Here is a 27720-nt window from a genome sequence, read left to right on the forward strand (position 1 = left end):
GAGTATTGTAAAAAATATATGCGCTAAATGAAATTTCGACCAAGTATTTCATAAAATACTTTCGAAATTGTGCAAACTTGTTGAATATTTTTACCTGATCACCGGTCAATCGGGAGTGACGTTCCTTCGCTGAAAAAAAAACAACAACCAGTCGGCTGAATTCAGTCTTCCATGACTTATGGAAGAAATGACAGGAGGTGCAAAATGCTGTCAACACTAGTTTCAGGGATAGAGTGTTTCTGTAACCATTCTGAAAGACTGCAGACAATTCTTGAAGGAACAAAACGATGTTTTGATGATATCAATACAAGGGGCAAAAACGAAACTGGTGAGGCAAATTTCACATTTAATTTAAAAAAAAGAAGAGTACATTAACCTTTAGCCTGCTATATTTCTACAATGAACTGGTCCATCATTCAATTTGGGCGATACCATTTATTATTTGAAGACTGCACGGATGTGCAGGCTGATCTTGGTCTGCACTGGTCGCTAAGGCAAATCACTTGCCGCCAGCAGGCTAAACGTTGAAGAGACTTTAGCAATAATTAGTTTTGAGATTTACTCAGAAGATACTTCACAAGAGGGGCCAGGATAGCGCAGCTAATATTACGGCCCGAAGATCAAGTTATCAAGGTATAAAATAAGGAAGTGGCTTGGGGTCCGTTGATCAATATACATGTATTATTATGTAGGCCTACTGTATTAACCAGTGTATAAGTAGTCAAGATAGTTCGACGTTCAGATTGTTTTCTATTTGTGACTGGCAAACTTATTCTTAATCTGCATGCTTGATGTCAAAATTCCGAAGGACCAAACTAATGGAGAATAAATCACAGTACACAGTCATGTAAAGTCATTGGTTTTATCGCTTGCGTATATTTTGTGTAGACATAGTAAACATTTAAAATCATGCACAGTACAAACATAGGTTTAAATCACCAGAAAATTCGTAATTTTGGAAATATTTGATTAGATAAATCAACGAGGAATTGAATCCCCTTTTGAGACAATTTTGTAAGTTTTATTTGAATTTATGGCCAATTTGTGACATAATCGGCATTTAAACCTGAAGCATGTAAAGTGTCAGCAGTTATGGAAATTTAGAGGTCTAGGTCTAGTCGCAGCCTTAAAAATCCAGAACTCTTGGTCCGTAGTTGGCTGTAATAATTCTTCTCCACATTTACTTTTTTGAGCTGACCAGCTCTCCAGAATTACCCTCTATGCTGTCTGCACAAGCCCATCAAACTTCTTTGTCACTATTAAAATAATTAAACCTAAACAAGTCCCTACTTGAACATCATGATCGTTAAGTGGACACTCAAACCACGTCACTGAAGTCCCGAATCCTGTTTAGCTCATGTCGTGTGTCGTCCCTTATGTTTAAAGCCAACACAATATGTGTAACAATACATCACAACATGCAACAGGAGGCAAAACAATGCAACAGAATGTACTAAAGTGCTTTAGGATGCATGACATTAATGTCTGACACAATGTTGTGTCTTATTGTCGCTGGTCTTATCCTGTGTCAAGCTGCATTGTCTCACTTTGTGTTGTGTGTCACTTACCGTTAGTTCTTCTAGGTCAAGGCACAACATGCAATACAACACGCAACAAATCCAAACATAGGTTATTAAACATGAAAAATAACTTGGTAGATGTGTAAGTTATTCTGCTGTATGTGCAACTTCCCATATTTTAACACTGTTAAAAATACAGTTATGCGTTGACATCATGTTGACATTTGAAATTTTGCAGACTTGTTTAAAATATCATTATTAAATAAGTAAGTAGATTAAGAACCGTGCATAACTCAACAGTCTTCCTACCATCCTACCATAAACCTACTTTTGACTTGAATTTTTCAAGGGGGCATAGGTTCATGCCCCACCGGGACCAATTTTTTCCCCTTATACTCCTTTTTTAGCTCACCTGTCACAAAGTGACAAGGTGAGCTTTTGTGATCATGCGGTGTCCGTCGTCTTTCCGTGTGTGCGTGCGTCCGTGCATCCGTCCGTAAACTTTTGCTTGTAACCACTCTAGAGGTCACATTTTTCATGGGATCTTTATGAAAGTTGGTCAGAATGTTCATCTTGATAATATCTAGGTCAAGTTCAAAACTGGGTCACGTGCCTTCAAAAAGTAGGTCAGTAGGTCTAAAAATAGAAAAACCTTGTGACCTCTCTAGAGGCCATATATTTGACAAGATCTTCATGAAAATTGATCAGAATGTTCACCTTGATGATATCTAGGTCAAGTTCGAAACTGGGTCACGTGCCGTCAAAAACTAGGTCAGTAGGTCTAAAAATAGAAAAACCTTGTGACCTCTCTAGAGGCCATATATTTCACAAGATCTTCATGAAAATTGGTCAGAACGTTCACCTTGATAATATCTAGGTCAAGTTCGCAACTGGGTCATGTGCCATCAAAATCAAGGTCAGTAGGTCAAATAATAGAAAAACCTTGTGACCTCTCTAAAGGCCATCTTTTTCATGGGATCTGTATGAAAATTGGTCTGAATGTTCATCTTGATGATATCTAGGTCAAGTTTGAAACTGGGTCATGTGCAGTCAAAAACTAGGTCAGTAGGTCTAAAAATAGAAAAACCTTGTGACCTCTCTAGAGGCCATACTTGTGAATGGATCTCCACAAAAATTAGCCAGAATGTTCACCTTGATGATATCTAGGTCAAGTTTGAAACTGGGTCACGTGCCTTAAAAAACTAGGTCAGTAGGGCAAATAATAAAAAAAACCTTGTGACCTCTCTAGAGGCCATACTTTTCATGGGATCTGTATGAAAGTTGGTCTGAATGTTCATCTTGATGATATCTAGGTCAACTGCGGTCAAAAACTAGGTCAGTAGATCTAAAATTATTAAAATCTTTTGACCTCTCTAGAGGCCATTTTTTCAATGGATCTTCATGAAAATTGATCTGACTGTTCACCTTGATGATATCTAGATCGGTTTCGAAACTGGGTCACGTGCGATCAAAAACTAGGCCAGTAGGTATAAAAATGGAAAAACCTTGTGACCTCTCTAGAGGCCATATTTTTCATGAGATCTTCATGAAAATTAGTGAGAATGTTCACCTTGATGATATCTAGGTAATGTTCAAAGCAGGGTCACGTACCTTCGAAAACTAGGTCAATAGGTCAAATAATAGAAAAACCTTGTGACCTCTCTAGAGACCATATTTTTCAATGGATCTTCATGAAAATTGGTCAGAATTTTTATCTTGATAATATCTAGGTCAAGTTCAAAACTGGGTCACATGAGCTCAAAAACTAGGTCACTATGTCAAATGATAGAAAAAACTACTCATACTCAAAACTGGGTCATGTGGGAAGAGGTGAGCAATTCAGGACCATCATGGTCCTCTTGTTTTTTCTAGTAAGTTTTTACTTTTTTTCAAGACTTATTATTGATTTATAGTACAAAATTGGAAATTTTTTAGTTGATAAGCAGTTTCTTGCTGTTAAAGTGAATTTACCTTTTTCGACTTTAATATTCATTCAATTGACAAGGCTGTTGAATAGTCGAGCGTTGCCATCCTCCGACAGCCCTTGTTAGTATAATTATGAAAACATGGATTGGCCGGATGCTACCAAACATTCAGGTGAAAAATAATGATAATTCAATCAGTTAATACAACTGTTTAATAATGTGGCAAAAGAATTGAATTGTTTATTTGTTTTTCAGGTCCACTTGTGTCGCTCGAGGTACTTCATGAAGCGGTAGAAGAAATCCTGTCATCTGCTGACAAACTTCCTGGCATTGTTGTTCTTGGACAAAATGAATATTGCAAGTCACAAATGGTGAATGAATTATTTCAAAGAACTATATTCCCAACATTTTATCCGAATGATATTGAAAGAAGATACCGAACAGTGAGATTTAAGTATGGAGAAAATCTCTGCATCAATCTTGAACTGCCTGATGAATATTCTCTTGCCGAGAACTTAGAAGCATACAAAAGTCCCTGGAATACAATTCCACGCAAAGATCTTGAGATCTCTGAGAATGAAGAGCCTGATTCAGCAGTAGGAACTGCAGTTTTGGAGGTTTCATTTAATCACCAGTTGTTGAGATGTGGGTGTACATTAGTGGTGGCTGCATCAAATGTGCTCTTTGAGGAGGAACTCAAGCGCTGCATGGAAAACATATCACCAATACTTATCTATGCATTTCATACAGAATCTTTCACCACCAAGGTAATTCTGTTAGTAGTTTTGTCATTTCAAAAAGAATTTCGCAGCAACTATTGCTCACTTCAGTAAGAAAAATTGGTTGCCTTGCCTGCATGCTTAAATCACCCTGGCCATAACTTTAACAGGTCAAGTGGTTTGAGTGGGGAATTTTATGCAGAACAAGTGGAGAAATATTGTCGAAATTAACACATTTCTGGTCTTGTTAGAATGATTTAAAGGAATTTCTACCAGTTATATAACCAATTAAATGTAAATGATGGGTGCACCTGGAGCCCATTTCTAAGCATATGTTTCCATTTTTGATGAAAAGTGATAGAATCATTTTCTGTTGTTCATTGTTTGAGTCATATATAAGATTTTTTAGTAATTTGTCGATTTTAAAAACTTACCAAGTGAAAATACATGATTTCTTGTATGCTACGGTTTCCTATTATCAGATATTTCGATCTTACGCATTTCAGGAGATTCAAGACTTAGAACTGCTGAAGGAGATTACCAATTTTCAGCCAGTTTGTTTTGTACGTGTCCCTGATCCAGAAACGATGCCACAGACTGTAGAAGGAGATCCATTATACTGTGGTGTTGTTCACAGTCCAACACTTCAGACAGGGAAGCGGTCTTCACAGAGTTGTGAACACAACAATAATACAATAACTGAGAATGTGCTAAAAAATGGCGAGAGCACCAAAAGTAATTTGTGTGCTGATACAAATGTTCAAAGTGGTAATCAACAAAGCAGTGAAACAAAACATGCGTTAGATAATTTCACGAAATGTGCAAAATGTGATAAAGACAAAATAAATGCATTTTATTTATCCACATCTTCTGGTGAGCCAGAGTCCTCTTTACCTACAGTTTCATCCCCTAGTGACAGAATGGGTAAAGCTTTTGTCACGACAGTACCACCAAATAACTGTCACACAATATTCACCGAACTTTGTAATGTTGGATATCTTACAGAAACACCAGGTGTTAGAAAATTCAGTCAAAAAAAGGTGGAAGATTATTTTCAAGTTGATAGTATATTAGTTACAGACTTGCACCAGTTTCAACAGTCTTTCACAACATTTTCGGAACAAACAATGCAGCGTTACTTAGTAAATGCTGTGACTGTTTTAAACAATACTCATAAACGATGTCTCGATACATTCATAATCTGTGCCTTTGACATGACAAGAGAAGTCCTTATTACACCAAAGAAGATCCAGTTTGCCCGTGACAAAGAAAAAGAATTGTTTAAATCATTAATGAAAATCACAATTGAAAAAGGTGACGAGATTAAAGAAATGATTGAATGTACAATTGCAGACAGGAAAGCTCATCTTATTCAAAAAGCACACGATTATGACTTTGTTGGTAAGTGAAGATGATACATTACAAAAGCAAGTGTGACTGAATTCAGTATCTTTTGACTGAAAATAAAACACGTTTTTAGCTCGACTTTTCGAAGAAAAAGTAGAGCTATTGCACTCACCCCGGCGACAGCGACCCATGTCGGCATTGCCGTCGCCATTGATTAAAGTTTTTGATAAAGTCAAATATCTCTGTTACTATCAAAGCTTTTGACTTGAAACTTAAAGTAGTTATTTACTATCAAAGTCTACATCAGGAGAAAAATCCAATGACCGCCAGAGGGGGTGGTCACTTTTCCCTATATGTATATGGTGGAAGCTTTAAAAATCTTCTTGTGTGAAACTGCTTGCCCGATTTTAGAATAATTTTACACAAATGGTCCTTGTGTGACCCTCTACCAAGAATGTTCAAATTATTTTGATTCGTCAAAAAACAATTGGCCGCCAGAGGGCGTGGTCACTTTTCCCTATATGTATATAGTGGAAACTTTAAAAATCTTCTTGTTTGAAAATGCAAGCCTGATTTTAAAATAATTTTACGCAAATGGTTCTTGTGTGACACTCTACCAAGATTGTTCAAATTATTCCGATTCGTCAAAAAACATGGCTGCCAGGGGGGCATGGTCACTTTTCTTCTCTGAATGAATAATAGCTAGAGCCTTGATATTTGGCATGTGATATCAGATTTGTAATGTCTACCATAATTGTTCAAATTATTGCCATAGGTTCAAAAGTGTGTGTGACATGTATATAATATAGGCTAACGTAGAAGACTTGAAGCCTTGTACACAAATGAGCGCTTTAGGGTCAATGACCCTCTTGTTTGGTTAAAGTTTTATAAAGTTTTTACTGGCAAAGCTCTAATTCAGAGTCAAGCACTGTGAAAAGTCGAGTGTGCTATCTTACAGACAGCTCTTGTTTTTATTCTTTTTATGGCCTACCATAGTAGTAGTCCCAGGTATAATGTGGACCCACATATAATGTGCACTTCTGATTCAAGCCAAAATACTTAACCCTTATCATGCTGGATACGAATTATTCTGTCTTTGCGACCAGCGTAGACCATGATCAGCCTGCACATCCGTGCGATCTGATCATGATCTGCACTGTTTGCCATTCAGTCGGTATCTTTTTGGTTAAACACCCCTTTTAACAGTTAATGGTACTGTCCAAAATGAAAGATGGATAAGTTCATTGTAGAAATTTAGCACAGTAAGGGTTAAAACCTTTTTGGCCAATCCAAATGGAAAGAAAACAAAACTGCAACATGAGTAGAAATGTAAACATCCAGTGATGAAATTTTGCTCTGAGCCTTGAGAAGAGTTAACCATCAGTGTTTACAAAGAAGATGCACAACTATTGATCACCTATGTCTGTAAGGTTTTGAAAAGTTTTTGGTTTTGCCCAGTGGCCCAGAGGGTTCAAAGTCTTCTTTCAATTCAAAGCTGGAAAGGCCCTGCATGGCCTGCATTGTTTCGATGTAAAATGTTATTTTGAAGAAAAAAAGACACCTACAGAATGTCTATAAACTCAAAATGCATATATCCAGAAAAGTGTAAGTGGTGATATGTATTTGTTTTCTATTTTTATGTTGTTTTTCTTAGGTGTTGAATTTAGTGAGACAGGAGAAGTCTTGACCCATAAAGGACTGAAAATCTGTACAGGGCAGATCCAAGAGCTTGTGCTAGGTGGACTGACCCAGGCAGTAGCCAGCAAACTTGTCAATTCTGTGGATATCATGAGAGATTCATACACAGGTCAGTGTTTGAAATTACACATGCTTCAGATGTTTAAAAGTTTGACTGTTCCATTTTAATATACACATTATTTGTCTTACGATTTTTTAGCTCACCTGTCACAAAGTGCGTGCGTCCGTGTGTGCGTCTGTAAACTTTTGCTTGTGACCACTCTAGAGGTCACATTTTTCATGGGATCTTTATGAAAATTGGTCAGAATGTTCATCTTGATGATATCTAGGTCAGGTTCGAAACTGGGTCACATGCGGTCAAAAACTAGGTCAGTAGGTCTAAAAATAGAAAAACCTTGTGACCACTCTAGAGGTCACATTTTTCATGGGATCTTCATGAAAGTTGGTCAGAATGTTCATCTTGATGATATCTAAGTCAAGTTCGAAACTGGGTCACGTGCTGTCAAAAACTAGGTCAGTAGGTCTAAAAATAGAAAAACCTTGCGACCTCTCTAGAGGCCATACTTGTGAATGGATCTCCATAAAAATTAGTCAGAATGTTCACCTTGATGATATCTAGGTCAAGTTTGAAACTGGGTCACCTGCCGTAAAAAACTAGGTCAGTAGGTCAAATAATAAAAAACCTTGTGACCTCTCTAGAGGCCATACTTTTCATGGGATCTGTATGAAAGTTGGTCTGAATGTTCATCTTGATGATATCTAGGTCAAGTTTGAAACTGAGTCAACTGCGGTCAAAAACTAGGTCAGTAGGTCTAAAATTATCAAAATCTTTTGACCTCTCTAGAGGCCATATTTTTCAATGGATCTTCATGAAAATTGATCTGAATGTTCACCTTGATGATGTCTAGGTCAGTTTCGAAACTGGGTCATGTGCGGTCAAAAACTAGGCCAGTAGGTATAAAAATAGAAAAACCTTGTGACCTCTCTAGAGGCCATATTTTTCATGAGATCTTCATGAAAATTAGTGAGAATGTTCACCTTGATGATATTAAGGTAAAATTCAAAACAGGGTCATGTACCTTCGAAAACTAGGTCAATAGGTCAAATAATAGAAAAACCTAGAGACCATATTTTTCAATGGATCTTCTTGAAAATTGGTCAGAATTTTTATCTTGATAATATCTAGGTCAAGTCCAAAACTGGGTCACATGAGCTCAAAAACTAGGTCACTATGTCAAATAATAGAAAAAACGATGTCATACTCAAAACTGGGTCATGTGGGAAGAGGTGAGCGATTCAGGACCATCATGGTCCTCTTGTATTTTTAACTGGTAGTCAGAGAGATTTTTTTTCTTATTACCGTAGTAATATCTGTTTCTTGTAACTTCTGCATGGAAACTTGTTTTTTTTTTACCAAGTTGAAAATTAAAGATGATTTTACTGATAGATTATGGATCATGAAGAAAAGTTTTTTGCTGACTTAATGTTTATATTTATTACAAAATATAGGTCATTCACCAGACTGAAAGTTTGGATCTGTCCTTAAGGTTTAGTCAAAAATGTGCATTAATTAAGGGCGTAAAAGTTTGTGTCATCTGCGTCTTAAAAGTATTTGACCTAGTTTGGAGGATTGTAATACAGCATGTGAAGTTGTGCACTGTTTGGGATTTCACTCAGCCAGACAAGAATAACAAAAGTTTTGTTAGAGATGTGGATAAAGTGTCTTCACTTCTAAACTACTAGAAGGTTGTCTCTGGTACACATCCATTTAAATGTTTGTTAAATTTGTGTCAGACTCCCCATTGTTTTTAGTATAATTCTGTTTTATTTTTCAGGGACGTTGACAAGATGTTTAGAAAGTTTAGAGAAGGTAGAAAGAGAAAATCCTGGTAACTGTACTACAGAGGCCCTGAAACAGGTACACTAACACAGAAGTAATTTTTTGTAAGTGTGTGGACAATTTTGCATTAGGTGGTTGGTAATATCATTTCTTGATAATCACTGGCAATTTTTAGCTCACCTGAGCACAAAGTGCTCAGGGTGAGGTATTGTGATCGCTCACCGTCCGGCGTCCGTCCGTCCGTCCGTCCGTCGTCCGTCCACACTTTCCTTTAAACATCTCCTCCTAAACCAACAGGCCAATTTTGATGAAACTTCACAGGGATGTTCCTTGGATGGCCCCCTTTCAAAATTGTTCAAAAAATTGAATTCCATGCAGAACACTGGTTGCCATGGCAACCGAAAGGAAAAACTTTAAAAATCTTCTTCTCAAAAACCAGAAGCCTAGAGCTTAGATATTTGGTGTGAAGCATTGCCTAGTGGACCTCTACCAAATTTGTTCAAATCATGACCCCGGGGTCAAAAATGACCCCGCCCCAGGGGTCACTTGATTTTACATAAGAAAATCTTAAAAGATCTTCTTCTCAAAAAACCAGAAGCCTTAGAGCTTAGATATTTGACGTGAAGCATTGCCTAGTGGACCTCTACTAAAATTGTTCAAATCATGACCCCGGGGTCAAAATTGACCCCGCCCCAGGGGTCACTTGATTTTACATAGGAAAATCTTCAAAAAATTTCTAAAAATAAACCAGAAGGCCTAGAGCTTAGATATTTGACATGTAGCATTGCCTTGTGGACCTCTACAAAATTTGTTCAAATCATGGCCCCCGGGGTCAAAATTGACCCCGCCCCAGGGGTCACTTGATTTTACATAGGAAAATATTTAAAAAATCTTCTTCTCAAAAACCAGAAGCCCTGGAGCTTAGATATTTGACATGTAGCATTGCCTAGTGGACCTTTACTAAAGTTGTTCAAATTATGACCCGGGGGTCAAAATTGACCCTGCCCTAGGGGTCACTTGACTTTGCATAGAAAAATCTTCAAAAGTTTTCTAAAAATAAACCAGAAGGCCTAGAGCTTAGATATTTCACATGTAGCATTACCTAGTGGACCTCTACAAAATTTGTTCATATCATGACCCCCTGGGTCAAAATTGACCCCGCCCCAGGGGTCACTTAATTTTACATAGGAAAATCTTCAAAAATTTTCTAAAAATAAACTAGAAGGCCTAGAGACTAGATATTTGACATGTAGCATTGCCTAGTGGACCTCTACAAAATTTGTTCAAACCTTGTCCCCTGGGGTAAAAATTGACTCCGCCCTAGGGGTCACTTGATTTTACATAGGAAAATCTTAAAAAAAAATTCTAAAAATAAACCAGAAGGCCTAGATCTTAGATATTTGACATGTAGCATTGCCTAGTAGACTTTTACAAAGTTTATTCAAATCATGACCCCTGGGGTCAAATTGACCCTGCCGCATGGGGTTACTTGATTGTACATAGAAAAATCTTCAAAATTTTCTAAAAATAAACCAGAAGAGCTTAGATATTTGACATGTAGCATTGCCTAGTGGACCTCTACAAAAAGTTTTCAAATCTTGTTTTTAAAGTTACTTAAAGAAAATTTCAACTATATTTTCTCATAATTCTTTTCATTGATTTCTATTATGATCTTTTGACCTTGAAGACTTGTCCTTAAGTGCAATGATAACAGGTGAGCGACATAGGGCCATCATGGCCCTCTTGTTCCTAAGTACTTTCATAGAATGAAATATTGATTTAAAAAATATCAGAAAGCAGAAAAGTCTATAAAATATTGACAAAATTAAAATTTATGTTAGTGATGATTCAGATGGGTTGTTGGTGGCATTTTGGCTTAGATCAATTCCAAATTATCATTCACACAGTATTTTGTGACAAATGCTATGGAACATCTTAAGTCTGATGAAGTTACATTGAAGTTCCTGTTAAGGAGTGTCTCTCACCAGGATAAAATGCAAGTCTGATCTTTATTGGACAAAATATTGAAGAGAAACGAGTAGAATTGTATTGATTTTGTAATGTACAGTTGAACAGCGGTCCCCTCTATCAACAAGTCACTTGCGTTAATCGGCCAGTCAACTTACTTCCCAAATTGACTTTCTGTTCTTATTTCAACCTCTCTTAAGCAGCCACCTGCCTTTAGCAGCCAGATTATGTTGCTCCCTTGACTGGCTGCTTGACACAGGTTCAACAGTATATAAATGATATATACATATAATTATGTTGGTGATGTTGTTTTCAGATACATTTTATGAGTTGTTCCTATTTGTATGAATTATCTCATCTTATATATCTATATTTTTTTTGTTTATTCTTCAAATATTACTTGTCTTCTTATAAAATCCTGATAACTTGATATGTATTGATCAAGTTGAGTTTCTTTTTCTGTTCTTATAATATAGTTGTGTAGGGTTTTTGTCAATGTATGCTTTTTCTGTGGGTACTGAGTGGTGATTACAGGTAGCTTGAAATCACTATGGAAGAGGAGCTATAAGTTTGATACAAATGTCTTCCTTTTTATCGGCTTGTGAAATGAGACGTGATCACCTGCAGGAGCAGGCACACAGTGACACTGTGGATGGCACCTACTAAAGTTGTCTGCTCCCTGACTTTAGCAGTTCTTATTCATCCAATGTTCACCAAACTAATTCGCAATGTTTATTAGCATAATATTTCAAACAAGTTTGATAACCAGCCATATACTTCCATCACTCTTGAGTTATGTTCCTTTAATAAACATAAAATTACAAAAATTGACAATGTCCCGGTAATAAGTTACGCAGTTCTTATCAAATGTTCACCAAATTTAGCCAGAATATTTATAGGCATATTATCTTGGCCTAGTTTGATAATCAGTCAGGTAGTCGTTTTTGCTCTGGAGTAATGGCCCTTGAATTGGTTTACTGTGATGAGCATATATTGTGACAGTTGAGCACTCTTGTTTACTGTAAGTTTAACTTTACATTTGACAAATCTTCAGTCCACAGAGTGTATGTTCTTAGCTATGAATATAAGTATTGTACTTTCTCATTTCCAAAATTACTTTTGACAAAATATTGCTCTACCTGTATCCACCTTAAGCCCAGCAGAGGAAAATTTTAAAAGGTACTCAGTCTGGTAAAAATGCATGAAGCATGTCTGTCTGTCTTTCCGTTGCAGATTCTGAATGCAGCATACCAAGTTGAGATTACGGTTCGATCAAGTTCTAGTATTATAAACATTCTTCTGCAAGGAATGAAACAGGTATCATAGCTCTTTCTTTATATCTTTTACATTGATAAATATATCCACTGTCTATGTTTCTACATACCTAATTTCTGCTTGTTGGTGGTAGTTTAATCAAGAACATGTTAGGACACCTAAACAATATGTACAGATAATATGAGCTGCACCATAAGAAAACCAACATAGTGCATTTGCGACCAGCAAGGATCTAGACCAGCCTGTAGATGCGCAGGCTGGTCAGGATCAGTGCTGGTCACAAATGCACTATGTTGGTTTTCTCATGGCACAGCTCAATAATCATTTTCGTATTATTTTAAATCTAAATTCTTTGCAAACAGCATTTTGCAAGATAGTTTTACATGACAACAAATATATTCTTGAAGAATAATTAAGGTAGACATTTTATGTCAGAGAGGTGACATAAAATAAGTTGTGGATGTTTCACATTTTGCCATTTCTATGACCATAGTAAAACTCATATTATTTACTCAATAAGTAGATATCAAGACTGAATTGTGAAGACACAAGTTGTGTGTAATGTTCTTTGCATCTATTTGATGGGAGACAACATGTGTGAATTATTTTGCCCTGTACCTCGGTTTAGTTAGTTTATACTAATTTATTTAAGCTCGATTTTGGAGAAAGATGAAAGCTTATTTGAACCGCTCTAGAGTCCGCTTCCTGGAAAAACCAGTACTGGTGTCATATGTGAAGTCATGGTTGTGTCCCCAGTGAGGCTCGAACCCACGACCCCTGGATTGAGCGTCCGACACCTTAACCACTAGACCACCACTCATGTTGGGAAGTGTCAAATCTTGTAGGGAACAAGTCAATACACATTTTTGTGGGGTGGGGGGCAGGGGAGGGATGGAGGGGGCACTTAGAGTTGCCCTTGTAGTTGTACATCTATCTGTCCATCAGAATTTGTGTCACATGTACCAGGTATCTCAAAAAGTTTTTGACCTAGAGTTATCAAACCTCACAAGATTGTTATTTAGCATGTGAATTTGTATATCTGGTGTTTTTAATGTGTTTTTATATTGGGATTATTCACAGCCAGACCATGGTTGTGACCCATGACTTAGTCAAAATATTTGTTAAAGTCATAAGAATTTGTGTCTCATGTATCCTAAAATGTACTTGACTTAGAGTCATAAAACATTACATCACCTCAGTGCAAAAAGTGGATAACTCCATTGACTTAAAGAAGGACTTACTCACTTTTTGTGCTAAGGTGACGATTAATTTATTTAGAAGATTGTTATGTATCATGTGAAGTTATGCACCTGTTGTTCTGTTTGGGATTTCACCCAGCCACACTAGAGTTATGGACCTTGACTGAGTGAAAAATACACATAAAGTGCTTAAAAATTTATGTTGCATATATCTTAAAAAAATATTTCACCTAGAGCCATGAAATCATGTACAGTGACAGGAAGTCAGGGCACAAGTGTCCTATGGACACACATCTAGTTGGTTAAGTGTTTGCATGTAAACTGGTTTCTGGGAGTGAATTGAAACTTGACACACTTGTTCACTGTGGCTATCTGACGTATTGGACAAGTTCCCTAACTCTATAGGAATATATTGAAACTCGACACACTAGTTCACTGTAATGACCTGACATGCATTGTACAGGTTCCATAAATCTATTTTAAATTTTTACAAGATTATGCCCCTTACCGGGTATTCTGACTTTTCTTTTCATTTATTTAAATATCTTTAGTGACAGGGGGTGCTGAAAAGTCAAGCTTTGATGTCCTCTGACAGCTCTTGTTACTTTATTAAGGAATTGATTATAATAAAACTTTCAGGATATCTTAATTAGCATAAAAGCAACATCTTCATGTGATATTGCACAATTCAGTGATGAGAAAAATACTTTTTGGCAATAATACATTATTTAAGATATTGAAAAAAGTTGAAAAGAATCTACTACCCTTTAAGATCTTTAGAACAATGTATACAATGTAGTTTATATCTGGATTTAAATAAATCTGCAGTCCAGGAAAAATCCTGTTATGGATTAGATGGATCAAACAGTATATTTTCTACAGCTAGTTCAAGCCATGCCATGGAGCCATAGTCCCAAGATTGATAATGAATGGAAGACAAAAGTTGCTGCCGATATGTTAGCTAATCTTAGTGCTGCAAGGTGAGTGCCAATATGTTAGTCAGTTTAAGTTTCAGTTTTATTCACTAGCTGGTAGCCATACTGTGAAACTATCTGATTTCGTCTACACAAAATTTTTGTTGAGACTTAAATTTGTTGGAATTTTAAGATTAAATTCCAAGGACTGAGACAACTGAAAATTAGTCCCTTATGAATATTCATGTTTTCTCAGGTAATTAATGTCAGTTACTTAAGGTTGCAAGGAAATGGGCCAAATGCTTGAGTTATAAAAGGTTTCTGGCAGTCTTAACATAGAAAATATAAGGAAAATTGAATATCTCAAGTGATGCCACCAGAGGTTTAGCAATTGGTGCTGTAGCCAGCAATGTTTTAGTATCTAGCTGGTCTATTCATTTGCATTTATTGGATTGACATTTTCCAGTCCTACTGAAATAACCAAGTTAGATAACTCATGATTGCATTTAGTTCAGATTATATCCCTTTTTCAGCTTAGATAATTTGCATTGATTAAAGTTTCGCCTGCAACAAGCTATCAAGGCGTTATATATATTGCCATTTAAACTTCACACATCACTTCCCAGTGATCAGACCTACTAAAATAAGTTAGATTTGTGTGCAAGTTGCTATTATTGCAATTTAAATTTAAAACAAGAAGCTGCGTTCAATAAACACTTGATGCCCCCGGTGGCATCCTTGTCAATACAAAGCAACCTAAGTCCAAAACGAGTTCAAGGTCAAGGTCAAACTGAGGTCAGGTGATGTCTGAAGATGAAAAATGGTCACAGGTTACATCTGCATTAGTATCAAGTCATTCTAGTAAGAGGTATTGATACTAGACGAAACAGTCCCATTTGGTTAACCTCGTACGTACGGACAAACGAACGAACGGACAGGACAATCACTATATGCCTCCCGCATCATTAGGTGCCAGGGGCATAAAAAAATATAATAAATTGTAATAAGATAATACAGTTACTTAACCTTGCCCAGTTATGTCACCCTTGTTCAACTAAAAAGCTGTTAGATAGCCGAATGCACTGTCTTACGACAGCTCTTGTTTTTGAAATTGCAAATCATGGAAAATTTCATCTTTTGGTTCTCAAGCAATCCTACCTTTATGCACATATCAAGTATCAACAATTCACAAAGAATCATCCCATACAAGGCACTTGCTTATTTTGAAAGGAAAATTTGAAACAGTGTTATTTCACCTGCTAACTACAGACACAAGCTTGGAAAAGTGTTTTTCAAATAAAATTTATCAAAGAATAACTGTAAGTTGAAGCAAAAAAAAAAACAACAACAAAATTATTGTTGATTGTCAAAATTAAGCCTGGTCTTAACCTTTAGCAGGCTGGTGGCATGTGATCATGGTCTGCACTGTTCCCTACTCAGTCAGTAAATTTTCATTGAAAATTCAAATAATAAATGATACTGCCCAAATTCAAGGATGGACCAGTTCATTTTAGAAATTTAGCAGGCTAAAGGTTAAAAAACTGTGTTAAATATTAACTATATCGTAAGTGGTATTCACTGAGTGACTTCACGTATTGTTTCCTGATGTAGGTTAGCAAAGAGTATATCCTCGCAGATTAAAGATCGGCTGAAGAAACCTCATGAGGCATTCCTGTCAGCACTCGAGCAGCTTGACACGAAGCATGTTGGGAGACTGGTTAAGATTGAGGAGGAAAGACTAAAACTTCAGAAAGTGCATGCTCCACGCTTGGCAAAGGTAGCGCTTGAGAGTACGTCTCTGAAAGATCTCATCCTATATGGTACATTTCTATAATAATTTAACAGTCATTAAAAGCAATACATTTGTATATTGCTGTGTGTTACTTGATTGAAAACAAAAACATGTTTTTATTGTAAATGGTGCAGTCACATTATTAGAATTACCATAATTAAGTATAATTAACTTACACAGATAGATCTATTTTGAGCATATTATTCATGAGAGGACAAAGCTTTTTTCTACAAAAAAAAAAAGAGTTTTCACGTTTTCAATGTCAGGTTTTAGAAACCCATTGTGAAAAAATAGCAGCACATGCACTGTTTATTTGTTTGTACCCTAAAAAGCTCCTGTATAACAATCACTTCTTCTACTGGACTTTTACAGGAATGCCTCAAATGGGTAAAGAAATTAGTCGAGGACAGTATGGTGTGGTTCACAGCTGTGATAAGTGGGCAGGTCACTCTCCCTGTGCAATAAAATCAGTTGTTCCCCTCGACGACAAACACTTGAATGATCTTGCTTTAGAATTCTTCTATACAAAGTAAGTATTGGAATGTATCACCATTTGAAACAAATCATATCAAGTTCTCAAAGATTTAAAGCTGAATTTGTAGACCAGTCTCAACATTCCAGCATCCTATTGGTTCATTCTCAGTTCAAAAGGTGTCAGGCACTGAACCCGGGTTGTGAGTTCCAGCCCCTGGTAACTAGGGTCAAGATCATGACCTCTCAAATGACACTGTACTGGTTTTTCCAGAAAGTGGACTCGAGAGTGGTTCAAATAAGCTTTAAGCTTTCATCGCAATCAAGCTAAAGTAAATTAGTATAAACTAATCTTTGAACTGGGACTGGTGCATTCTGTCACTGATCTATAGCAGAAAGTCTAGTTACAGACTTTCTATTGATATACATTGTATTTGAACTCCAGCCTCCGATATGAGTAGAATTCTTTCAAATGGTTTATTGATAAGATCCCAAACTGGAATACTGCAGTGTAATGAGTTGTTCATTAAAACAGGGTCACATTCTTTATTATTCCCCGCCAAAAGGAGGAAGGATATTGTTTTGGCATTGTCCATCCAGCTCTTTGTCCATGTGTGTCCATCTGTGTTTCTCTCCATCTGAAATGGAATTTTTTTTTTAATTCAAAAAGTATTTTAGCTAAAATCATTACTTCATATTTAATTTATTAATTAGCACATGGTCTTTGCTCACATATAGTATCTCCCTTGACCCAGTAAAAGCAGTTTTTTCCTGATGAATTGGTTAAAAAGATTGAAAATGCTTATAATTCAAAAGTATTTTAGCTAGAAACACAAACCTCACTTAGCATATTATCTTTGCTCACATAAAGTATTATCCCCTTGACATAGTAAAAGCAGTTTTTCCTGATGAATTGGTTAAAAAGATTGAAAATGTTTATAATTCAAAAGTATTTTAGCTAGAAACACAAACCTCACTTAGCATATTATCTTTGCTCACATAAAGTATTATCCCCTTGACACAGTAAAAGCAGTTTTTCCTGATGAATTGGTTAAAAAGATTGAAAATGCTTATAATTCAAAAGTATTTTAGCTAGAAACACAAACCTCACTTAGCATATTATCTTTGCTCACATAAAGTATTATCCCCTTGACCCAGTAAAAGCAGTTTTTTCCTGATGAATTGGTTAAAAAGATTGAAAATGTTTATAATTCAAAAGTATTTTAGCTAGAAACACAAACCTCACTTAGCACATTACCTTTGCTCACGTAAGTATATTATCCCCTTGACACAGTAAAAGCAGTTTTTCCTGATGAATTGGTAAAAAAGATTGAAAATACTTATAATTCAAAAGAATTTTAGCTAGAAACACAAACCTCACTTAGCACTTTACATTTGCTCACATAAGTATATTATCCCCTTGACCCAGTAACAGTAGAGTTTTTTACCTTGATTTAATATAAAAAAAGAAATGCTTATAATTCAAAAAGAATTTTAGCTAGAATCATCAAACTTTACATAATCATTATTTAGCACATGACCTTTGCTCACTTTAATTATTATGCCCCTTGACCCATTAGAAGCAGAGTTTTTCCCCTTAATTTTGTAAAAAAGGATTTTTGAATGTATCCAAATAACCGGTTGATGGATCTTCATGAAACTTTACACAGATGTAGATCAGTATAGGGCAGTGGCGCATGTGCAGCTTTTTTCAGGATCACTTCAAAAACCAGACTTATTGCCCTTCATTTGTTTTACAATCCATAAATTACCACATAACAAAGTAATTCATTGATGGATCTTCATGAAATTTAACACAAATATAGATCACTATAGGGCAGTGGCGCATGCACATATTTCATATTCAGGATCTGTTTTGTTACTGCAGTGATATTGCTCTTTCATTGTTTTAAAACTCTTAAATTCCCTCAGAACAAAACACATCTAATCCATTGTTGGATCTTCATGAAACTTAATACAAATATAGAGCACATTAGAGCAGAAATTTTCCCCTTTATCTGGTAAAAAATAGGAACCAACAAAACATTGCATAGTCCTATTATAGGAAAGATCGCTGTGACATCACGCATTAACATCTGTTCATGGTGTTGGGCAAAAACAATTTTTTTCCACCGTTTGTGTATGGGATCGGAATTTTTTTTATTTTAAAAATGTTTTTGCTCATTTATGGATTTTCAAAATTTAAAAAGTTTTAAATACTTACAATTTTCATATTATTGTATTCAAATATCTTTTTTAAATGAATAACTGTTTTAGATAACATTTAATTTTAATAGCGACGTAGTGATGTTCAAAACTTTTAGAAAAACACTAAGTTAAGCATTCATAATTAATCCATTTTATTTCAAAATAATAATCAAAAGTAATTGATAAATTGCTTGTCTTATAAGCTTTCCATTGATCAAAAAATTATTTATATAATTTGTGTTTTAAGAAAGTTTAGGTCATTAGAAAAACATCACTTTTACAAAAAACATGGACGTTCGGCGTCTGCCCACCCGATCAGTGTCTTATCAGTTCTAAAAATAGAAAATGCTACGTAATTGTATACAAACACAATCTCTCCTATACATTAGTTGTGTATATCTGGAAATTAAATATCTGTCAAAGTATAGTCCCCCCACCAACATTCACAAAAACAACTTATTTGGAGGGAGATAATTATAAATTATCTGAATTTGCTTGTTGATGTTGAGTTCTATGATTCTATAATGCTATGGTGACATTCCTTCATGAAGTTAAATTTTATGTTAAATTTTTAACTTGGCCTGAGCCGAAGGCTCATGATGAGCTAGTAGGATTCAGTTTGATGAAGTCCATTGTCCATCCGTCCGTCGTCCATTCACATTTAGTTTGTTTACACTGAAGCATCCACAATTTCAAAGCAATCTTAATCAAACTTAGTCACAATGTTTTTGGTCACAAGACCTCAGATGAGTTCGATTATGGGCTAGATCGGATCAGTATGTCCAGAGTTATATCCCGTTGATTGACAAAATTTGCTATATTTCAGTTTGTTTACTCACTAACATCTGACCTGCATTTTGTCAGAATTATGGCCCTTTTTGTACTTACAAATTCTGAACTATGACTTTTTTTCTTACATACTGACCAGCACTTGCAGATGAGTGATTGCACCCGTAGGCGGTGCTCTTGTTAAAAATTACATGTTTATCTATAATTTATAGGAATATACCAGACCATGACAGGGTGGTTAGGCTACATGGGTCAATCATAGATTACACATATGGAGGGGGAACAACTCCTGCAGTACTGCTGATCATGGATAGGCTACAGCGGGATCTCCACACAGCAATTGAACAACGTTTGGACTGGGTTAGTCTGTAAGTTTTACATTTCTTATATAGAAACATAGTAAGCACAGAAACAAGTGTCATTTACATTATGATTATGTGTGTGAATTTAGAATGTCAGCTTTAAGACTTTGAATTAAAAACAGTTTAAGTGTTTAACTTTGTTTGCATAAAATTTCTCAGAAAATTAATTTTGTATAATTTAAAATTAAAAATAAAAAAAAGAAGATATTTAGCTCATTTGAGCCAAACCTGCTAGGATGAGCTGTAGTGACCATTTACCATTTTTCTGCCATTGAATATCTGTCCATTCATTTGTTCATCCATTCACACATCTCTTCAAACAACATTTCCACTGAAGCTCAGGAAGTTTGGCATGGCTGTTCTTTGGATGATTCCCTATGAGGATTGTTCAAACAGTTCCATTTGGTTGCACATAGGGTCCTGTTTACAGACGTTTATTTCACATGCTTTGTTTAAGTATGCTGCTATAAGAGATACTTGTAAAAAGAAAGTTGTTCAATTGATTTTAATTCTGTTATTATTTCTTGAATATGGTATGCAAGAAAAAGATTCTGTCACTGGCTGTAGGTGCAGATGGGAATATCCGGCTATCTGGTAACTGTTTACATGGTAACGAGGCTCTGCTGACTTACCGCCTAAACAGTTACCCTCGAGGCCAGCGAACCAGCAAAAGAATCTTATAGTCTAAAGTATTGTGATGCTAGCTTTGGCTCAGTATTTGAAAATTTATGCTTGAATTACAGATTACAAGTGTCCATTGATGTGGTTGAAGGAATTAGGTTTTTACACAGCCTGGGTCTTGTTCACAGGGATATCAAACTGAAAAATGTTCTAGTAAGTTATTATTATTATCATTATTATCATTATTATTATAAATCTGGTATAATAATAATAATAATAAGTTATTATTTATGGTTAAACAGATAAAACCCATTAACAAAGTCATGTTTTAACTCTTTTATACTTAAACAAGCTCATGCAAAACTAGGAAATCTTATATTGAACTCTTTGTAATGTATAGATATGAACATACAAAGCCACTTTATTTTATAATGTACACTTATATACACCAATGGTAGCATCAAAACATCAATGTCCATTAGATGCACCAGCCTCCTTTCCCAGTTTGCTGTTGTCTGTATTAAAAGTAGTTCTGCACAGTCAGATATTTTTATGCCCCCGAAGAGAGGCATATAGTTTTTGAACCATCTGTCTGTCGGTCTGTCCGCATTTTTCGTGTCCGGTCCATATCTTTGTCATCGATGGATGGATTTTCAAATAACTTGGCATGAATGTGTACCACAGTAAGACGACGTGTCGCGCGCAAGACCCAGGTCCGTAGCTCAAAGGTCAAGGTCACACTTAGACATTAAGGGATGTGCATTGATGGGCGTGTCCGGTCCATATCTTTGTCATCCATGGATGGATTTTCAAATAACTTGGCAGGAATGTGTACCACAGTAAGACGACGTGTTGTGGGCAAGACCCAGGTCCGTAGCTCAAAGGTCAAGGTCACACTTAGACATTAAGGGATAGTGCATTGATGGGCGTGTCCGGTCCATATCTTTGTCATCCATGGATGGATTTTCAAATAACTTGGCAGGAATGTGAACCACAGTAAGACGACTTGTTGCGTGCAAGACCCAGGTCCATAGCTCAAAGGTCAAGGTCACACTTAGACATTAAGGGATAGTGCATTGATGGGCGTGTCCGGTCCATATCTTTGTCATCCATGGATGGATTTTCAAATAACTTGGCATGAATGTGTACCACAGTAAGACGACGTGTCGCGCACAAGACCCAGGTCCATACCTCAAAGGTCAAGGTCACACTTAGACATTAAGGGATAGTGCATTGATGGGCGTGTCCGGTCCATATCTTTGTCATCGATGGATGGATTTTCAAATAACTTGGCATGAATGTGTACCACAGTAAGATGACATGTCACGTGCAGGACCCAGGTCTGTAGCTCAAAGGTCAAGGTCACACTTAGATGTTAAAGGTCATTTTTCATGGTAGTGCATTGATGGGCGTGTCCGGTCCATATCTTTGTCATTCATGCATGGATTTTAAAATAAGTACGCATGAATGTGTGACACAGTAAGACGACATGTCGCGCGAAGACCCAGCTCCGTAGGTCAAAGGTCCTAAACTCTAACATCGGCCATAACTATTCATTTAAAGTGCCATCGGGGGCATGTGTCATCCTATGGAGACAGCTCTTGTTTTTCTACAATATAGAATATGATATATTATTCTCAGATTTTTCAAAACTTCAGAATGTATTTGGAAAATTTGGCAAATAAAAAAGATAGGGTCATGTGATTTACTTTTTGCTAAACTGATTTGAGAAATTTGGATCTCGCGCAAGTTTATCAGAATATCACAATTTTGATAACATTTTTGAGAACAGAACTTTAGTACAATGTAGATTTTATAAAAATTTATCACAGGCATAAATCAACATATCTTCTTTAGTGAAATAAAATGTATAGGTTTGTGTGCTTGTTTTTGTGATATTTGCCAATGGTTTAAGAGATCCACACATTACATGTTGACGTTATTTGGAATCCTCTAATGTATCAAACATTTGAGTGTGATATTTTATCTTTAGAAAGATAGTAAAGTTGTCGTTTTGATAAAAAAAATTCACAGGTGGCCATCCATTCACAAACAGTTTTCATTTCTGTATATCGAGTCCAGGCTTTATTCCGCCTTATCTGGATAAGTAATGTTACACCAATTCTTCCAGTTTTTCAGATGTGCAGAACTACCTTAAGACATATTGTATATCAATTGCAGAAGCTAATTAAAGCAAAACATATTTGACATAACTAAGTTTTTAAATTTCCATTATTGTGTTGTGAAATACTTCTCAAATAAAAACTGTAAAATGTGATGGTGCTATTATGTTAGCTGAATGATTTTAACAAACTGTAATTAATTGATAGATAAAAAATGTGTCACCTGTCAACATAGGTACATTTTTGAGGCATTGTTTGAGTAAATGTTTTCTGGTTTCCAGCTTGACACGGAAAACAGGGGTAAAATTACAGATCTGGGTTTCTGTAAGCCTGAAGCCATGATTAGTGGTAGTATTGTTGGTGAGTTATTTGATATTTTACAAGCAGCATCTATTCTTGCTGCAGTTATGCTGGATCTATGTCAGTTTTATGCAAGCATCTCAAATTTAATCTGGCACTAATAACAAACCTGTGTATTACTGATCCCATCTTATATCCATATCACCAGGTTTTCTAAGATTATATATTACAGTAAAACACAGCTGACTTGGGCTTCAGTGGCTGGAGCACCCAGGTTCACTCCAGCAGTTAGCCTGGTCCAGGTCTTCTTCCTTGTATTTTTAAAACAAATTTACCTTGACAGGGTTGTAAATAAAAAACATATGAACTTAAATTTCCAGTCTTAGTTTGCCTACATGTATGTTTTAGTTATCATAAGGATGGCTGAAAACCCAGGATACCTTGAGGAATTTTCTTATCCCGTTGCAACTTGGAGCAGTCCCATGTTTTACTGGACCTGTGTTCATAAAGGTTGAAACATCTATGTTTTAGCTTTCTTTCTTTTTTCTGAAAAATTAAAATATGAAACAATTTCAATTTCAGGCACACCACTTCACATGGCACCAGAATTATTCACTGGTCAGTACGACAGTAGTGTTGATGTGTATGCATTTGGCATATTGTTCTGGCATGTGTGTGCCGGTAATGTTAGAAAACCACAGAACTTTGAGCAATTTGCAAACAAGGACCAGCTTTCTGCTAAATTGAAAAAAGGTATGCGTACCATTCCTGGCTAAGGCCTAAAAAAATTCATTGTTTCTGGTAACATGCTCAAAAAAATTAGGGTAGGAGGTCGGCAAATTTTTTTAGGGGTGGGGGGTGGGGTTATTAAGGGAGACTTTTCGGAAATTATTTTTGTGTCAAAAAATGAATATAAATAAGGCGGTTATGCCTTTAGAGCATCAGTAAGTTGATTTCTAACATCACTGGCCATGTTTAAAGCATAAAAAGTGGAGTTTTGCAACTTTTTATTAAAAAGTCGAAAAAAATGTTCTCCAAGGCCATAAAAACATTTAGGGACGGGCTAAAAATTTAGGGTAGGTCGGGATACCGGAAACAAACAATTTTTTTACACCTAACTGTTCCCCTATCATCCTTTAAGTATAAGTAGAGGGCAGTTTTTGAATTACTGAGTTCGAGCGTATGAAGTTTGGCTTATTTTACTCTGATATTGTGTTGTACTAAATAGTCACACATTTATGAGACTTGGTAATGAACTTTTTCTCCCCATATATGGGAATGAATATATGTCTGTCAGTCTGTCTGTGCAGCTGTCACAAAAGTTTGTCTGGGCGATAGCTTATTTTCCAATCATTGGCATTTCTTTAGTTATAAATGTATTTGGTGTTCTCAAGACAATAGAGCTGATCTATTCTCAGTTTTGATTGAAGAGTTAGTAAATGTAATTTCTATATGACTTTTTTGGAGTTGTATTTTGGCTGTTCTCTCTATTATCAAGCATTGAAGGAAGTTGTTGAGAGAGGTATGGCCTCTTAATGTCAAAGTCAAGGTAACAGCCCACTCTAAAGAGTCGTCATGCGGCCACTGTATTTTACAAACAGCTTTTGTTTAAATTTTGTTCAGCAGTTTTATTTGGATTCAATTTTTATACATGTACAGTTTTTGTCATTTGGCTTGATATTTTAAAAAAAACAAAAAGACTTTTATCATTTATCTTTTCTTTTTGTCTGTGTCTAAACACAGTAATACTTTTAATGGTATACGTACGATAGTAAACCTAAAACTTTTAATAATGAACCTTAGTATTTGAATATGACTTATGTGGTCTGTATACAAAATGTAAATCCACCTGGTGGTAGAAGCTTTAAGATGCAATGAAAGATAATATGTATGTTATAAAGGACCAACTCCTTCATATCCAAATGAGACAAATGAGCCGTGCCATGAGAAAACCAACATAGTGGGTAAGCGACCAGCAAGGAGTCTGGTCAGGATCCATGCTGTTCGCTTTCAAAGCCTATAGCAATTAGAGAAACTGTTAGCGAACAGCATGGAGCCTGACCAGACTGCGCGGATGCGCAGGCTGGTCTGGATCCATGCTGGTCGCAAAGCCACTATGTTGATTTTCTCATGGCACGGCTCAAATTCTTAAACATTGCAGTAGAATCCTGGAATCAATCACGATATTATAATTAGACTGGCTAAGGTAAAAATATTATATCATAACTGACAGCGAACAAATATATGCATATGTTTTATTGGAGAGAAGCTCCCAGAATTTTGCTTTAAATATTACAATAATTTTTTGTTCAATATAAATAGGTTTACGTCCAGAATATCTACCTGTGTTTGACGATGAATGCTGGGAGTTGATGTCCAAGTGCTGGGAGAACAAGCCATTGGAGCGTCCTGTTCTGGGAGATGTTCAGCAAAGGCTAATTAAAATTTATGAACGATATCGCAACAAACCTGGTGGTCCAAAAACAGCCAAAGATTCTTGAGTGCTCAACAATATCGAACAAACTCAATATAAAACCTGGTGCATGGATAAAAATTGTACTGTATAAGCTACCTCTATTTATTATTGATGTGTACAGAGAACAGAAGTTTACAGGTTGACATGGTGAAAACAATTTTTTACCGAACATGTGTTGCTTAAAGCTCTGCTTGATTCTTTACATAGTGTGAAATTTTCAAGCATGACTTAATCATATATAGCATGTGAAGTTGTGAACCTTAAGTGTTCTGTTTGGGATTTCTCTCAGCTATACCAGACTTATGGTCCTTGACTTAGTGAAAAATACATGTAAAGTGCTTAAAAGTTTGTGTTGCATATGTCTTAAATATATTTGATCTAGAGTCATGAAATCATGTAGAAATATTATTCAGAATGAATTTGTGCACCTAAGTATATTTTTATTTCACTCTGCAGTACCAGAGTTATGGCCCTTGACTTAGTCAAAACTATACATTAAGGGCATAGAAGTTTATGGCCCATGCTTTCAAAAAGTGTTTGACCTGGAGTCATAAAATTAGAGGATTGTTATATAGCATGTGAAGTTTTGCACCTGGTGTTTTTTTGGGGGATTTCACAACCATATCAGAGTTATGGTCCTATGGACACACATTTAGTTTTAAGATCATTTGACAGTCTGTTGATGAAGTGCATTCTATTTGTGTACTTTACCAGATAAGTAAAAGGTAAACATAGTATTTAGATGCTTGCTTGAACTGGTATGAATGCTGTAGTTATGTGAAAAATGGTACGAATAGCTTCCTCACTTGGTGCTAAGCATTTAAAGGGTATAGTTCAGTCCGGTGTCAGTGTAATGTGACTGGTTGGAATATCGTGTCACGTGTCTATTGCATGCTATTTTAGTGATGCAACACTATAAAATTTGGCATTGTGCTCACTGCTTCTAGTCGACACAGTTGTTATATCTCCCACCACACAGTGGTGTGGGAGACATACTGATTTACTCCTGTTTGTGTGTGTGTCTGTCTGTGTGTGTGTCTGTCTGTCTGTCTGTCACAAAGCTTGTCCGCACTCTAAGTCAAACATTTCTCATCGGATCTTCACCAAACTTGAACAGAATGTGTTTGACCATAAGACCTCGGCCAGGTTAGATAACTAGCCAAATCCGCTAAGGCACTTTTGAATTATGGCCCTTGAATTACTGATCCATTTTTCAAGACCATCCCGAGAAACTAGTCATTTTTCATAGGGCAGTTGTGGGAGACATGCGCTTTTCTCAAAAGCATCTCTAGTTATATTACTGAAAGTGTTGAAAAAAATGCTAAACCTGCACACAAATACACACACGTATTTATTTTGTGTTTTTTATGTAAAAATACCTTTTTACCTTATTTAAGTAAAAAAAAAAAAAGGCTTTGGTGTTGTTTTTTGTTTAGGTTAAGTTTTTCTTGAAAACTAAAAGAGCTATATTTTTAAAACTTTGCTCATAATGTTTGTCATTATTAAGTGAATAGGTGGACAAGGAACCATCATTCTCTCTTGTAAGAATTATGGCTTTTTAGCTCACCTGTCACATAGTGACAAGGTGAGCTTTTGTGATCACCCTTTGTCTGTCGTCAGTCCGTCTGTGCGTGCGTCTGTCCGTCAACAATTTCTTGTCTGCACGATAGTGGTTTCATTTATGACTTTATTTTAACCAAACTTGCACACAACTTGTATCACCATAAGATCTCGGTTCCTTTCTTAAACCAGCCAGATCCCATTATGGGTTCCAGAGTTATGGCCCATGAAAGGGCCAAAATTAGCTATTTTGACCTTGTCTGCGCAATAGCAGCTTTATTTATGATTTGATTTTTACCAAACTGGCACACAACTTGAATCACCATAAGATCTTGGTTCCTTTCTTGAACTGGCGAGATTCCATTATGGGTTCTAGAGTTATGGCCCCTGAAAGGTCCAGAATTAGCTATTTTGACCTTGTCTGCACAATAGCAGCTTCATTTATGACTTGAATTTAATCAGACTTACACAAAACTTGTGTCACCATAAGATCTTGATTCCTTAGTTGAACCGGCCAGATCCCATAATGGGTTCCAGAGTTATGGCCCCTGAAAGGGCCAAAATTGGCTATTTTGACCTTGTCTGCACAATAGCAGCTTCATTTATGATTCGA

At 36.1% G+C, this 27720-nt stretch overlaps 2 protein-coding genes across 4 annotated transcripts in view; one reads left to right on the plus strand and one right to left on the minus strand.

Annotated features, from left to right (window-relative positions):
• Positions 1-295, minus strand: part of LOC123529031 (putative helicase MOV-10) — a 30940-nt gene extending 30645 nt beyond the window's left edge. The window contains exon 1 of the mRNA XM_045309198.2: positions 95-295. The gene's annotated coding sequence lies outside the window, so the exon portion shown is untranslated. The remainder of the gene's footprint in view (positions 1-94) is intronic.
• On the plus strand, positions 172-26968 carry LOC123528959 (dual serine/threonine and tyrosine protein kinase-like). Of its 3 annotated transcripts, XM_045309075.2 has the most exons (14): positions 172-328; positions 3701-4212; positions 4671-5565; positions 7166-7318; positions 9045-9127; positions 12251-12334; positions 14374-14471; positions 16017-16225; positions 16570-16726; positions 19878-20033; positions 20771-20861; positions 23053-23131; positions 23654-23824; positions 25394-26968. In XM_045309075.2, the coding sequence occupies exons 1-14, from the start codon at positions 172-174 to the stop codon at positions 25570-25572; spliced, it is 3024 nt and encodes a 1007-aa protein (XP_045165010.2). In that variant the 3' UTR covers positions 25573-26968. The 3 variants fall into 3 exon arrangements, 2 of the variants coding, with proteins under 2 accessions (XP_045165010.2, XP_053377441.1); XM_053521466.1 differs by lacking the exon at positions 12251-12334; XR_008366723.1 differs by lacking the exons at positions 23654-23824; positions 25394-26968 and having other exon boundaries at positions 19878-20025.
• The last annotated feature ends 752 nt before the right edge of the window (positions 26969-27720 follow it).

This window comes from Mercenaria mercenaria, chromosome 13 (genome assembly GCF_021730395.1).
Source record: "Mercenaria mercenaria strain notata chromosome 13, MADL_Memer_1, whole genome shotgun sequence".
Classification (NCBI taxonomy): domain Eukaryota; kingdom Metazoa; phylum Mollusca; class Bivalvia; order Venerida; family Veneridae; genus Mercenaria; species Mercenaria mercenaria.

What these genes read in the sequence shown, in the direction of transcription:
- LOC123528959 (XM_045309075.2), top strand. Translation starts at nt 172, where the DNA reads ATGACTTATGGAAGAAATGACAGGAGGTGCAAAATGCTGTCAACACTA. An exon ending in AAGGGGCAAAAACGAAACTG is followed by an intron (nt 329 to 3,700) that starts GTGAGGCAAATT and finishes TTTGTTTTTCAG; the next exon opens with GTCCACTTGTGTCGCTCGAG. An exon ending in GCTAATCTTAGTGCTGCAAG is followed by an intron (nt 14,472 to 16,016) that starts GTGAGTGCCAAT and finishes TTCCTGATGTAG; the next exon opens with GTTAGCAAAGAGTATATCCT.